This window comes from Pleurodeles waltl, chromosome 9, assembly GCF_031143425.1.
Source record: "Pleurodeles waltl isolate 20211129_DDA chromosome 9, aPleWal1.hap1.20221129, whole genome shotgun sequence".
Classification (NCBI taxonomy): Eukaryota; Metazoa; Chordata; class Amphibia; order Caudata; family Salamandridae; genus Pleurodeles; species Pleurodeles waltl.
In genome coordinates this window covers 278,080,081-278,095,396 of record NC_090448.1, presented here as the reverse complement: position 1 = coordinate 278,095,396, position 15,316 = coordinate 278,080,081, and the positions used below count along the sequence as shown (strand labels likewise).

Here is a 15,316-nt window from a genome sequence, read left to right as displayed (position 1 = left end):
AAGGTGCAGACAATGCCTCAAACACAATGGCCACCAGTCTGACAATAAGTGGGTATTATGCCTTAGACCAAAAACGGGACAGCATATGAAAGCCAGGTCTTAATGTTAGCCATATCGTGCTCCATTCACAAACCAGAGGCATACTCAATATGCCATAAGGAACCAGCGTGTGCTATAATTACACAACTGAAAGGTGACTAAGATCCCAACCGCATCATCATGAAGAACTAAGGGTCAGACAGGGGTCACATACCCTTTGTATACATGCCTAACACCCAAACTGTAATAACAGCAATGATACAAAAGTTCATCGAAGGGTGGAAAGCAGTCAGCGACTAAATCATATATAAATCCAGAACTGCAGGATTAACAGTCTACGCATTTCATTAACATCATCAGGCCATTGGTAGTACTTTTAAAAATGTCCATCTATTTACAGTCTTTGATATTCATTTGGTTCTACAAGTTGCCTCCTCTTTTTGGTACAGTAACCACTTTCAACACTAACCAATAGATGTCACCTTTGGAATGGCCTTGTTCTTTAAAATGTGTTAACAATGGTGCTTCTTCCGTCCCACACCTTATACGACTTCGGTGTTGGGCTATTCATTGTTTGGTCATCTGGGATGCCTGTCCAATATATATCAACATGCTTGGCATTGAATTACATAAGTTACATTGTGTGTATTGCAGTTCAAAAATGCTTTTAAAGTGAAAATATTTTCATTCATTTTCCATTACTTTGTAGACAGGCAGCGGACTCACTCTGCAGTGTCCAGTCTCAACAGGGAGACCCCACATCATATTAATATTAGTCTTCCTTGTCTCTTCCCTGTATGACCTCACAACATAATCCTTGATGTTTTTATTTATTTTGAAGGCAAATAAAGGAGGTTCTGTACATATATCAGTCAACATGGGCCAAAGCCATAGAATAATCTTTTTGATTTCTTTGCTGATGGGAGAAAAAGTACTAACCATAACTACTCATTGTGTCTCTCATTTCTAGTTCTATGTTTTCATAGTTCTTCTCTGGGGAAAAACCATGCTCTTTTTAATGCCCAAGCGATTATCTTCCTAGGATAGCCTTTCTCCAACAGTTTATATTTGAGTACTTCAGCCTCCTTAAAATAATGCTTGCTTTGCGTACAGCTCCTCCGAATTTGGAGGAACTGACCATATGATAGGTTGTCCCACAGAGCCCTGGGGTGGTGGCTGTTGTACTGAAGCAGTGAGTTAGGGCCTCATTACAAGTGTGGCGGTCTTACAATCGGCACACTCGTGGTGGCGGGCTGGACTGCCGCCAATGTGGTGGTCTGACTGCCACATAACAACCCTGGTGGTCTGACTGCCAGGAAACTGCTACGATCTTGGATCCTGGCGGTCTGCCGGTGGCAGAGATCCTAATCCGCCAGGGTAGCGCTGCCCTGTGGATTAGAACCTCGTTCTCCTCCAGGATTTCATGGCGGTAACACCACCATGAATAGGCTGGCGGAGAACAAGTGCAGGGGGCCACAGGGGAGCCCCTGCACTGCCCATGCCCTTGGCATGAGCACTGCAGGGACTCCCCCTGCCCAGCAAGGTCACAGTGCTCACTGTCTGCTTTGCAAACAGTGAAAGTTGCGAGGGTGCTAGTGCACTCTGCTGGCCACAGCATTGCCGCTGGCTCAATTACGAACCGGAGACAATGCTGCAACCTGTTTCCCGCTAGGCCAGCGAGTGGAATCTTAGGTTTCCGCCCGCCGACCTGGCATGAAATTCTTAATGACTCTGGCGAGGACACGATGGCCACCGTGTCGGGAGTTTGACGGACAGAATTTTTCATCCGCCAAAGTCCTAATGAGGCCCTTAGTGTCTGTGGGCTTTCTGTACAAGGTAGTCTTTATGTTCCCATCAGCCTGCCTGATCAGTAAGTCCCAAAATTGATTTCATATTTGTTACAGTGCAAAGCGAAGTGCAATTCATGACTCTAGTTGTTAAGCCACAGGCAGAAGTCCCTCAAATCTGTTGTAATCGCCTTCCAGATTAAAAATACATCATTTATGTACCTTCTCCATTTGATGATTTGGGTGTAGTAGGGATTGGATTAGGCATAGATAGTATTTTCTTCAAATTCACTTACAAAGAGGTTCGCTCCATCTGGGGCAAAACAAACCCTCATAGCAACTCCTTTCTTTTGTATATAAAAATCATTTTTGAACAAAAAGTAATTCGTTTTTAAGTCCAACCTTCACCAATCTCACTAGCAGGCCTACTTTAGTCTCATCCATGGCCATCTGTCTCAAGCTCCTGTCTATTACTCTTATTGCCTCATCCTGGTTGCTCATTAGCATCAAAGGCTGACACCATGTTTTCAATATGTTTTCAACTGTTTTAAAATAATATGTTTTTTCCTTAGCTTTGTGGGATTTTCAAATCAATCACTTTAGTACTGCTTTTAACACATTCTGCTCTGCTTGGGCAATAGACAGTCACTTCATATTTTACTACAAAAAGTAACAAATACAGGGACAGGTCTAAGTAAATGTTGCTTTTTTACTACAAAGGACCAGTGAAACAAACAACTTCAGAATCAACATTCTGCCAAGCCACCAAAAGATTGCAGATTAGACCATTCATATTTAATAATACATGAATGTTCCTGTAGATAAATATATTCCGCGGAATTCTTAGACACCACATTTACTCAGTTGATACTCCAGATTGCCAGCAAACAGTTTTCTGCACATTTGTTCGAGTGATGACTTACAGATGACAAACTTGCTAAAAGCTATTTGTTCCAAAAATATAAAAGTAGATATTATATTAGCTTACCATTTATGTCCCAGAACTGTATGCAGCACATAGGTGTTGGAAGAAGGTTCACAATTGAAAGATTATAACAAATAATGCACCAAATTATGTATTCGAGTTTTCTGGACATTTTTTGAAGAGACTCCTCACAGGTGACAAACTTACTAAAACTATTGGTTCCTTGTAAAAAAAAAAAAAAAAAAAAAAGTAAAACACAATTGTTTTATTGTTTTGAATATTCGGATTAGCATACCCTTGCGACACTCTTGTGCTGTTGTTCCTCAATCCGTGAAAATGCTTTTCTAATTACAATTCTCTCTTTAATTGCTTTCAGTTAGGAAATTGTTAGTCTTATTTCTGCTGTCTTATTTAACTGATCTCCCAATTAAGCTCCATATGTAGACCATGCTAGCAAGCTATCTAAATAAGGGGTGGTAAAGATGTCCAGTAATTTGGGTTAGTAGACAGAGTTAACACTCTTTTGTATCTAACAAGTGATGACAATTAACCTGACATCAGACCGTAACCACCGGCACTGAAGTGTACCAGCTAAACACCAGCATAAAAAGTACATAGAGGAGATGTAGGCTGTGTTGTGGGTAATACCGTTAACACAAGATATCCTCCATTGTTTGGCTGGGCGAACCTCACACAGCAGAAAAAGAAATCCTGGCTGACGTGTTGACACCATTGCCACTGTTGACTTGGTTGTCAGATAAATCTCTCCCCTCTCCACTCGACAATGTTATACTAGCTGCCGTGAAGTCATGCTGGCTACTGTATGTTCATGGTCGGAGTCCCCGCACACCATATTCCCCTCTATATCCTCTGACGTTTCTACCTGCAGCACAGACATTGCTAACACATCATAATCTGTCTCCATGGAGGGAAGCGGGCCTTGTTACTGTTGGGGACTTTTATTCAGACAATACTTTATTGACTTTTGACGAACTGTTGGTGAGCGCAAGGATACCGACTGGTAACTTTTTAGCATATTGCACTATACAACACCTACTTCATTTCACATGGGGCATGGGTGATGTTGAGCCTTTGTCGTCACAGATCCTCACACTGGTCCTTTCGATGGGTGGCACAAGAAGAGCGATATCAGGGTTGTATTCCGTACTGCTGCCGCGTGAGCTCCAGGGCTTGGACCATGTTAAATCCCGTTGGGACAAGACGTTACCCCTGCCTCTGTCCTCGACGGCGTGGTCGTCTGTGATCTCCTCTGTTAGGAATGTCTCTCGGAATGCTAGACTCCGGTACACCCAACTTAATTATCTACACCACTCTTACCTGTCTCCCTCTCGTATAAAACGCATGTTCCCTGAGTCGGACCCGGTATGCCCCCGCTGCACGGACCCTCTAGCAGATTTCTATCATATGGTGTGGAGTTTCCATCCGTGGCATGGCAGCGCATTACTGATGCGGTATCTGACATCACTGCCTATGCCCTGCAGGTGACACGTGAGTCCTGTCTGCTAGGTCTGCGGCATCGTGCCAGGGGAACAAGCAACTCCATAGGTTCATTGATTTAGCATTCATTGTATTCAAATGACAAATAGCCACCCACTGGAAGGCACCACACACCCCCAATCAGGACAATTGGTTGCGAGTCTTGTTACAGCAGTCCCATGCGGAGGCCCAGACACTGCGCAATTTACAGCAAAGTGGTCTAGTTCAGGGTTGATCGGACATTTGGGATACCTTCATCATAAGCATGGAGACCAAGAACGACACACACCCGCCTTAGAATTATCGTAGATATTGATGCATGTGATAAAATTGTGCTCCTCTAGGATTGTATGCTCTTTGTGGTTGGTTGATGGGGTTGTTGCGGCCTTCATGCTCAGTGCGGCGCTAATAGAGGGGTGGCACGTGGGAGTCCTTGACACACTCATCGCCCTGTCCATTGAGTCTTGGCCCATCCCACTCTTCAGTTCATATTACTATTGCTCGATGCCGCTCGACAAACATCATGCCCTTTCGGCGTGTTTGGTCACCCTACGTCCCTCCTCTTCCTTAAGCTCTCTGCCTAGCACCTCCTCCACTCTGTAGAGTGGCAGCGTAATTCTCAACAAGTGGCACAGTTTACTGTTGTTGTTTTAAATTGTATCTCTGTATATATGGAATGTACCAATTCCTGTGTACCTAAACAGTTGATGCAGGAGTGTTTCACCTTGTGTATTACTGTCAAAATAATGAAGAGATAAAAAAAAAACACAAGATATCCTCCATCTCTTCCTGCAAAATACTAAGTACCATAGCAGCACAATGTGGCTGCCATGCATAAGGACTTTATCATCTATAAATACATTGCAATGTTAAGGTTGTCATGGGTCTTCGTCCACTATACTTTCAGAGGGACATTATTCTCCTATGCACTCTGTGGTCTACATGTTTTTTAAGTAAAAAAAGTGCCTGAGTTTAAATTAATAATATATTAAAACACATGCATATAAATAATCTAATTGTTAATGGACCTGGAAAAATATTAATTCACAATGCACATGCACATACCTATGCTGAAAAACAACACATTCGAAATGCTGTTAGTTTAAAACGCTGCCTGTAAATGTTCAGAAAGATTTTTTAAATAAATAATATCCCAAAATGTAAACATATCTACATTTTTACATTGATTCAAAGGCTTTTTCTTGCATTAGTTAATAACACTTTTAAAGAAAAAGAATGTAGAAGCCGGTACACATGGAGGAAGCTGGCCATGGTATAGAGCATGTGTGTGAGGGGACATACATCACTTTAAAATTCACTTTTAACGGGGCATACATCACTTTGAAATTCACTTTTGCAAGACAGGCAAACCTTTAAGATATAAAAATTACAAAATGCATTCAAACTTGCAAACGTGATGATATGTGACACGTCTTCCTAAAGGCTTTATACTTCGTACTAAAGATATTTAATGAAAACACAAAAACATGATACATTATAGATATTCATTCGTTTTTTTATTTTGAATATTGTGCATCTCCTAAGCACGTTTCAATACTCTGCCCCTAATTGGAGAGAAAGTGTTGGAAAATGCCACATTCTGTTGATCAACTCTCATTGTAATTAACTCATCTTAGATTTCATTTCTAAAGGAGTACATCTTTGTGGCAAATGTGCTTTTAACATATTTTACTGTTCTAATTCCCTTCCACTGTCCTACATTAATCAAAGCTGTAACCCCGTTGTCTTAGCACTAGGAATCAGAATGTGCCCCTGGCGAAGAATGAGGGAAAAGTCAACAGGAATTAAGTTTCAGTGCAACTGTTTACTCAACTGTGGCCTGCAGTTATTGAAATTTTATCCGTGGTTTTGTGTGACTACTGCAGTAATGAATTCAGCATGGCTGTGATTTTCGCACTCATGGTATTCTCACATCAAGTAAAAACCTGCAGAGTGAAAATGACTGCTGCAACCCTGAATGTTGCACTTAGCATCAGACAGCTCTTTTATGCTCTGAATAGTAAAATATTGGTCATCACGGTCAGCAAGCAAAATTGCAATTTTTCTTTGCAGCGTTGTGTTTTCATGAAATGTATACAAATTGTTGATATTCAAAGAGTGTATGGTTTTCATAAGCATTTGGCCATAACAATTACACTTCGGTTCATGAAAAAATGAAAGCTCAGGCCAACTTAAAGTTATGTGAGTAACCTTGGTGCTGTGGTCCTCATTGTGAGTAGCCCTGTTCTCTCCCTGTTAGGTACAACCCCAGGAGTTACCAACACTGCAAGTATTGGTAGCTTGGCGTGTCTGGGCAGAGTTGCTGGTGAACCCTGAGGGCCCTGTGAGAAATTAGGATTTACCAGGGAAATCAAACATTCGAGGTCTGAACCTCACAGTAATCCTGCATATTCTTTGGTATTTTCCCAAGAACTTCCATGTGCTTTCAGCTGCTGAAAATGGGGGTACAACTTAAAAGATACTTGCAGTGTTCCCTCAGGTCTCATTATTTCAGCATGGCCCGGGATTGCCGTTACTAGAACCGCTGGAATTAGATTTCACTGAAAATGCAGGCCGTAAAAGTGAAGGTCGTCAAAATGAAATCCAAAACATAGCCGGTAATGTGCAGAGGGTCAAGGCGATTTCAGAAATCAATTGTGTGTATTATATACTTACTCCTTTATCCGATTTGCTCCTTTTTTTTACATTCATTTGCATTTGCTTGAGTTAGGTATGTAAATTAAGCATGGCATAAATCATGCATGCAAATCGATATGGTTAAATGAATCAAATACTATTTTGACCACAGAGAGAGGCTAAATGATAATATAAAACAAGTACAGAAAAATCCAGTCAGAGTCAGAAAATTCTTGAAAGGAATGAATCAGTCGCTCAGCCCTCCTTCTGCGTCACTATAAGTGTCCTATATGAAGCACTCAGTCGGGTCAGAGCAAACCCAAAATGTGGGTAATGGGCCGTAGTTGGAGAAAATCCTCCCCTCACCATGGACAGTGATGCTTTCAGGTATCAATCAGCTAACGGATCCCAGACTCCTCATGCCGTGCTGAGTGACTGATTCATTCCTTTCAAGATTTTTCTCACTCTGACTGGATTTCTTGACCAGCTTTCTGTTTTTGAATTGGTCTACAGTGAATAAGGAGTCTCTCTTCTTCTTCATATGAATTTCAAGTCCTGGGGATGGTCTCATTGATTGTTACAACCCGGACGATACGTCGATGCGTAACCCAACTCATTTCTTACAGCTCTATTGAGAGTGAGCCTTGGATCTTTTTGGGACAGTATCACGAGATTCTTTTGAGTGGGATGTTGATACATCGACATATATGATAGAAAAAGATTCCAATTATATTCCAAATGTTGCAATGTCTATGTATTTGGAGATTCTGTTTGTGACCCCTACTTCTATATCTTTAACAATCTTTGGATTTAAAATACAAAATTATTCATTTTTTGCACCTGCTGTGTCAATTTGTTTTGATTGATTGGTACCATGCTAAATAATTAGTTTAAATTAATTTCGATGTTACTCTTGGACATCTTGAAAATTAGAACGAGAGTTTTTCAAAGATTCTTGGTTTAACCAAGTCCTTTGTTGGAATCTTTACTTATTTGATATTTGTACCCAAGGATACATGGGCATACTGGGTTGTTCTTTTGTAGATACTAAATGATGGAATATACCATCCACCTGCAGCCATATATAGAAATCCGTTTGGTAAACATTGCGCTGAAACTGTGCACTATGTATCTGGGTGAAAGGACCTGATTTAATTGGTGAAATAATTGATGACACATACCTTAGCCTTAGCTATATTAAAATGCTAATTGACTCTGTATATTATAAATATAATGGAGTATGCACATTTAAAATGCAAGCTATTTTAAAATGTGATCATGCCCTCCACAATATCAGGCAAGTAGTTTGTTTGAGAAGGTTAGCACATTGAACGAGAAAAAGGATAAGCTTCCTTGTACCACATTGCTGCTTTGCTTTTCACCTGTGGACTGACTGTTCTGGGAGCAGTCATAAAGCCACCTGCAACAGTCCTTAAGCTGCCCTGTTCTGCAGGGATGCCACTGTCAGGCTGTTCCGAAAAATGACAATAGAGTTTTGGGAGTGTTGTGCTCGGCAACTTTTGTTTCATCACTGAAGTAGATCCCCAATTGTGGTAATTATGGCTATGTACATGTCTGGAGAAAGCCCAGCGCCTGCATAGTATTGCTCTGAGAGGGCTAGCATGGGTATATTCTTAAATTGTTAACTGGCACTGTCTGTTTGGCTTATGTAATGTTCCATTATCTTTCCATGCTCACAGATACACTACTTTGTCTGGAACAGACCTATGCATGCTTCCAGCTCCAATTGGGTGGGTCAGTAAACCTAGAAATGCAAATAACCATTTTCCCTACTATATGGCATCCAGCTTAATAAAATCCCAAACTGACAGCACTCACACAGAGAAAGGTGGAAGGACTGGTGTTGTTTGCACTGTGTACTCTGTGGTTATAAGCCCCTGCCTCTACACAATCTCACGAATCCTGTTCTTGCTGGTTCCCTGGTTAGGAGGAAGGGATTTAACACATGTTAACATACACAATGCGTTTAACCCCCATTATACTTTAATTCTGCCTGGCCCATAGACACAACGATGTCCCACATGTGTGCTGGGCAGAACTAAGTACCAGCTGTACCAATTTGACTCTTTAATATTTAAAAGAAACATCGCTTTTTGGGACAGACATTATGGTGAACATACAATGCCACAGAGCAGATCATGACTGGTAAATAAGAACAGACTGTAAGCATGACTGCATGATAGGTAGGACCTTATAGCTGAAGGTCCTTCAAATAGAAGACCACACTAAATTCAACATTTAAATAAATCATCCAAAGGAAATTATAGACCACAATTTAGGTCATTATCAATTAAACAGAAGCCTTTATGAACATACAAAGAAACAATGATATTCCTAATGTATGCCAATATGATAGAAAAAAAGAGGAAAATTGACAACTATGAGCAATGCAAATGGTTTAAAGCTTGTTATAGAAATTACTACACTCTCAATCAGTCATGGCTCACAGGGATTACTAGGGGCAGGGTGGCGCGTGGTGGTGAAATTAATAACATTAAAAAATGATTTTAAAAAACGTACCCCCATGCTGAACGCCGCCGATCCTGCGTCATCTCTGGGCCAGGCAGGCACAGGCTTCAAGCCTGCCCTGCGCCCAATCCTTACGCTGCTCAGAGGAGCGTCAGGATTGGCTGGGAGGCCAGCCAGGGTGTTCCCAGGCAGACTGGGAGCCTGTTCAGGCTCTCTCCAGCCCAGCAACTATGTTGCTGGGCTGGAGAGAGACAACTATACATGTGTGTTTGGCCAGCCCAAGACAGCTGGCCGGCCAAACACACATGTGCTCTTAGGGGAGTGCACAGTGCACTCCCCTCTGCTTGTCCCACCCAATGCCCCGCCCCTTCCACAAGGAAAGGATAATAAACACAGTTTATTATCCTTTCCTTGTGAAAGGATTTGCAGCGGCTGCAGCTGGTGGTGGGGGGGGGCGACACTCCTTCACCATAGTAGAGGAGAAGCCACTGCTCTCAATAAATGGAAAACAATAAAAAAATGAATAGATACAAATAACAACCTGAAACATTGGTGGACCGTGTGCATATTGTCAAATGGATCAGGCGGCTCCATGACAGTAATAGAACATCCTGGGCCAAAGAAATGCCATGTACAAAATACAGTTTAATCGAGAACAACTACAATTTAGCCAGGAGAGTGCCTATACGAAAAAAAAATCACCATTGATTTGCCTGTTCTCTAATTCTGCATGCCATTTTTAAACTCTATTTTTTCTTTTATATATTATCAATATAATTTACTTTCAACTTCCTAATTTAATGACATGTTCATTTTCAGCCACAAACCGTTAAACATTTCAAATTTAACTATCCACGTAGAGTTGGTTTGGAGTATGAAAACAATTTCTTCTGGTTTCAGTAAGTCACAAAAACACGACTTAGGGCAAAAGACACTACAAACACTGAACATCACATGGTTAACCTTATTTCTACATGAGGATATTTCAAGAATAGATTTTATTTTGTAATGTAATAACCACACTCATATGACTTAAAATAAAGTTTAACACTAGAAGGCTTCCTTTTTCCAGCTATCGTTTGCATGCTTATAATGCAGCAGTGTACTTGAAGAGAGGTGCACTTGGTTTATAGCAAGGCAGACTCGACATATTTAATCAATGAAGGAAGGCTTTGATTTTTTTTTTCTTCCTTGCGAGGAAATCCTAAAAAAGATGCCAGCACACATCATAAAGTATAACTTTGCATTCCACAACGATTACACGGGAGGACTGATATTCCTCCGCCCTCCGTGCTGGAAGGCTGCCACGGTACCTGCTGCTGCTGGAGGTGCGCTAGATCAGCAGCACCCATCTCGGCTGAGGGGGTTTCGCCGTTGGCCCTCACTTCTCGCAGGGTGCACTCCAAGAAGTGGTTGCCAGTGCTCGCTCCATTCTGAATGGCTGAACCGTTACTTTTTGTCTCAGGCCCAGAGTCTTGCATCATGGCTCAGAAACCTAAAACACAAATGCAAAAAAACAGCTGTTAAAACAGTTGCTGTCTGAGAGGAGACATGTCTTCTGTAAACCCAGCCAGCACTTTTCATTTCCTCCGGTACAATTTACATTTTATTAATGCTTCATTTTACCAGTTTATTTACTTATTTGATCAGCTATAATTTTGGAAGCAGAATTTAGAACTAAACATAGATGGTTACATATTCAATATCACGTTTCCCTTAGAGACACAAATATTTTCAAACGAACACAGAATCAGCCATTATATTCCTCTAATTACATCTGGTTGCTATACACTACGTCGAAACCTATGAGTCACTTTATATTACATTTTATGTGAAACACCCAAAGGGTGTTAGATGCTTGAAGATCAGGCAAGCCGAGTGTTCAGTGTTTAGGTTTTCATGCGCCAAACACAAATTGTCAGATGGTTACTTGCATCATGTTAATAATAATTAATATGACTGGAAACATTACCCTACAAACCTAAGTGCTTGCTTTTTCTGACAAAAGTTTTTTTTTGTTTTTTTTGTGGTGAATCTCAGTTCAATTTTAATTACTTAAATTAGGTGTGCGTGCATATATATCACTACAGATACTCAGGCCTCACATCAGTCACAACTAGGTATCATTTTGTATAACAATGTACAACTTTTGTATGGGATCAATCAGTTACAATTGTTCGTCCTTTGAAGCTAAAACATTCACACTGTCTAATAGAGTTATGTGGAGCAAAGCCACACTATTTCTCACTAGCAGACTCAACTCATTGACGAACATGGCTCTAATACCAAAGACTGAACAGATATCTGTGTGAGCTGGTCATCAGGCGTATGTATGGTGCAACGGTCGCCAGAAAGAATTTGACCAGCATTACAGGTAATTTGACTGGTGTTACAGAAGCATCTCATGTGCTCTTTGTTCCCTCAAATACAAAGTCAGGCAGCCAATGGGCAGGAATCAACTTGTTTATTGCAGCAGGACCCCTTCTTTTTGATAAGGCTCGAGGTATGGACCTTGCAACACCTGACTACAGTCCTCACCAGATAGGAATTTTAAGGCCTGTCAAAAACCTCTACCCCCTGTTAATGCTCCCACACCACTACACACATGTTTATAGTATGCTATATCTGATCTTAAACTTTGTAAATGTGTAGCTTAGCACAGGTTATAGGCTGAACTACTTACTAAATTAGTATTGGTCAGGTTAACAAATGCTCTGCTATTGAGTTCACAATGTGTGTCAAGTGCCGGGTTTCTGTAGCCTATTTGGCCACTACACCAGGGTTTATGCTGGCCTTAATCCTGCTGTATAATAAGAAGGATCGTATTGTGTCAGAGCTGCCCTGTTCCAACTGAACAATGCAGTGTACTTCACCAGAGATTTAAAAACTACTACTTGCTGGAAACAAGAGATTCGACTCTTTTCGACATTATCAGTTAATAATGACAAGCAGTGGCAAAGCCAATAGGTCTTGCTTAAGCAAGTGCTTCTGACTTTGCCAGTGTGTTTTAGCTATGTTGTTCACCAGCGTGTCTGCTCCTCAGCAGGGCTAAAAGTTAGTGACATAGCAGAGCGTGGCATGGAGTGTCGAAGAGTGGAATGGTGAAGAGTGGAGTAGAGTGTTGTACAGTGGAATGGAATAGAGTGTTGTGTATTGGAGTGCCAGAGTAGGAAGTCACATAGAGTGACATACATAGTTGTGCAAAGTGGAAGGGCGCAGAGTGGAGTGCCGCAGATTGAAGTGGTGCAGAGTAGAGTGGAGTGGAGTGGCATAGACTGCAGTGGCCAGAGTGCAGTGGCGTAGAGTGGCATACAGTAGAGTGGCGTAGAGTGGTGAAGAGAGGAGTGGCGTAGAGTTGAGTGCATAGCAGGGTGCAGTGTTGCAGAGTGAAGTGGCGCAGAGTGGAGTAACGTAGATTAAAGTGGTGTAGAGTAGAGTCAAGTGGCATAGAGTGCAGTGACGTAGAGAGCAGAGTAGTGTTGAGTGGCACAGAGTGCAGTGCTGTAGAGTGGTGCAGAGTAGAGTAGCATAGAGTGGTGCAGAGTAGAGTATAGTGCCATAGAGTGCAATGGTGTAGAGTGCAGAGTAGTGTTGAGAGGCACAGAGTGCAGTGGCATAGATAGTGCAGAGTAGAGTGGCACAGAGTTCAGTGACAGTGAGTGCAATGTTGCAGAGTAAAGTGCTAGAGTAGAGTGGTGTAGTGAGCAGTGACCTAGAGTACAGTGATGCACAGTAGAGTACATTGGCTAAAAGTAGGGTGGTGTAGAGTGCAGTGGCATTGAGTAGAGTGACGCAGAGTGGAGTAGAGTGGCGTAGAGTGCAGTGGCATAGTGTAGATTATTTCAGAGTAGGGTGAAGTGGAGTAGACTGGAGTAGTGCAGGGTAGAGTACAGTTGATTAGAGTGGCATAGCGCCAGATGTATCAAAGTATCGAATTGCATTTCCTAAATAGCAAATGTTAAGAAATCGCTATTTGAGAGATGCAAAATGGTATGTAGGAAAATAGCGAATCCCTAATAGCGATTCCTTAAAATTCGCAATTTGGGAACAGGACTCCATTCATCCCTATGGCCCATAGGTGTGAATGGTTTTGCATTTCCTAATGTTTTTGCATTTCCTAATTTGTGAATTCCTTTTAGGAATTTGCAATTTAGGTAATGCAAATCCATGGGTGCTGGGGGCCTTAATGCACCCCCCCCAAAAATAATTGTGCACATGTAAAGCGCACATATGCCCCTAGGGGCATGTGTGCGCTACATGTCACTTTTAAAAATGCATTTCTAATGCCCAACTTGGAGTTGGTGGTAATTGCATTTCCTAAATGCCCAGTTCCCATTTAGGAAATGCATGATACATGTACACAGGAAATCGCAAATAGGTATTGCCTATTTGCGATTTCCTATTCGGAGTCGCAATTTTAGGGAATCTCTAAAAATTGTGATTTGCTAAAATTGCACTGCAATGCCCTTCATAAATCATGAAAGGTGATTTTGTATTTGCAAACAGTGGAATCTTGCGATTCGCACCATTTGCAAATGCAAAATATCTAGATGCATCTGGCCCATACAGTGTAATAGCTTAGAGTAAAGTGGTGTAGAGTGCAGTGACACAGAGTAGATTAATGTGGCGTACAGTAGATTGGTGTAGGGTGCAGAGTCATAGATTTGAGTGATACAAAGTACAGTGCACTGGTGTAGAGTGTATTGGCACTGAGTGTAGTGGCGTAGAGTGCAGTGTTGCAGAGTGGCGTGGAGTACAGTGCGTAGAGAAGGTTTGTACTGCGTAGATTGGTGTGGCCTAACCTGAAGTAGTCTCCAATGCAGTGGCAAATAGTGTAGTAATGTAGAGTTGAGTGGCGAAGAGTGCACTGGCACAGAGTAGAGTGGTACAGGGTAGATTAGAGAGGTGTGGCGTTAAGTGGCATAGAGTGCAGTGGCATAGAGTGGAATGGTGTAGAGTGCAGTGGTGCGGAATGATGTGAAGTAGAGTGGTGTAGAGTAGCGTGCTGTGGTGTGGAGTGGTGCAGAGAAGAGTGGAGTGGCGTAGATTATTCATGGTGGGGTAGCACACTGCCATTACAGACAACATATTTTCAATTACATTTTCATAGACATACATTTTTACTAATTAAACAATACAGACAAAAATATGTGGAAAATTAATCACCTACTTTAATGATTCGTTTCAATCATATTAATGTATTTGTTTTCAAAACACTTCAAAAATAACAAACAATGTGCTTCATTTGTGCGTTCATAATTCTAATATCCTCAAAAATGCTTACACAGTTCATTTAAATATTGTGTGCTAGAAAAAAACTATTTTCTACCCCCAGAATCCAGCAAGATTGTCACATAAATCCTCTCACTTTGAAGTCACAGAAAGAAAAGTAAACAAGCGCCCTTGGAAGACAGCACCTGACATTTGACCTCAGTCTTTGAATGCACAGCAAATGTGATGAGATAAGAACAAGATTTACAGGCCTGTTAACAGAATGCGAGTTTGTGGAAGGATACAGAAAACACAGTTTAGGCAACAGGATAGACAAACTGAACCTAGAGAGCCTAAAGAAAATAAAGCCAGCAAATGGAAAACCAGAAAGTGTGAGTTACAAACCACAAAGCCAATGGTAATCAATGAGCGGAAGGCATTTCTAGGTAAACTTTCTGAAAGTCCCCAAGATGTTTTTAGAAAAACCAGACCGCTCTACTGTCTGGTGGGCTGTGACCTAAAAAAAAACTATTAATAGTGTAAATATTGCCCCAAAAACCAATTTCTCACATCCTAAAACTACAGCAATCTTCCAGACTATTTAAAACCTTCCTTTCAGTATCCTTAAAATCATACATTTGGGATTTCATCTTCACCATGGCATTAAAAAACACTGCTCGCAGCAATAAGACCTACACTGAGAGCACAAGAAAATGCAATGTTAAAAGTG

The 15,316-nt window shown here is 41.4% G+C and overlaps 1 protein-coding gene across 13 annotated transcripts in view; it reads right to left on the bottom strand.

The window, feature by feature from the left end:
• Positions 1–15,316, bottom strand: part of FOXP1 (forkhead box P1) — a 767,794-nt gene that overhangs the window by 522,194 nt on the left and 230,284 nt on the right. For all 13 annotated transcript variants that reach the window (XM_069206714.1, XM_069206716.1, XM_069206710.1 and 10 more), the window contains exon 3: positions 10,689–10,870. In XM_069206714.1, coding sequence (XP_069062815.1) covers positions 10,689–10,859 — 171 coding nt within the window. In that variant the 5' untranslated portion in view covers positions 10,860–10,870. The remainder of the gene's footprint in view (positions 1–10,688; positions 10,871–15,316) is intronic.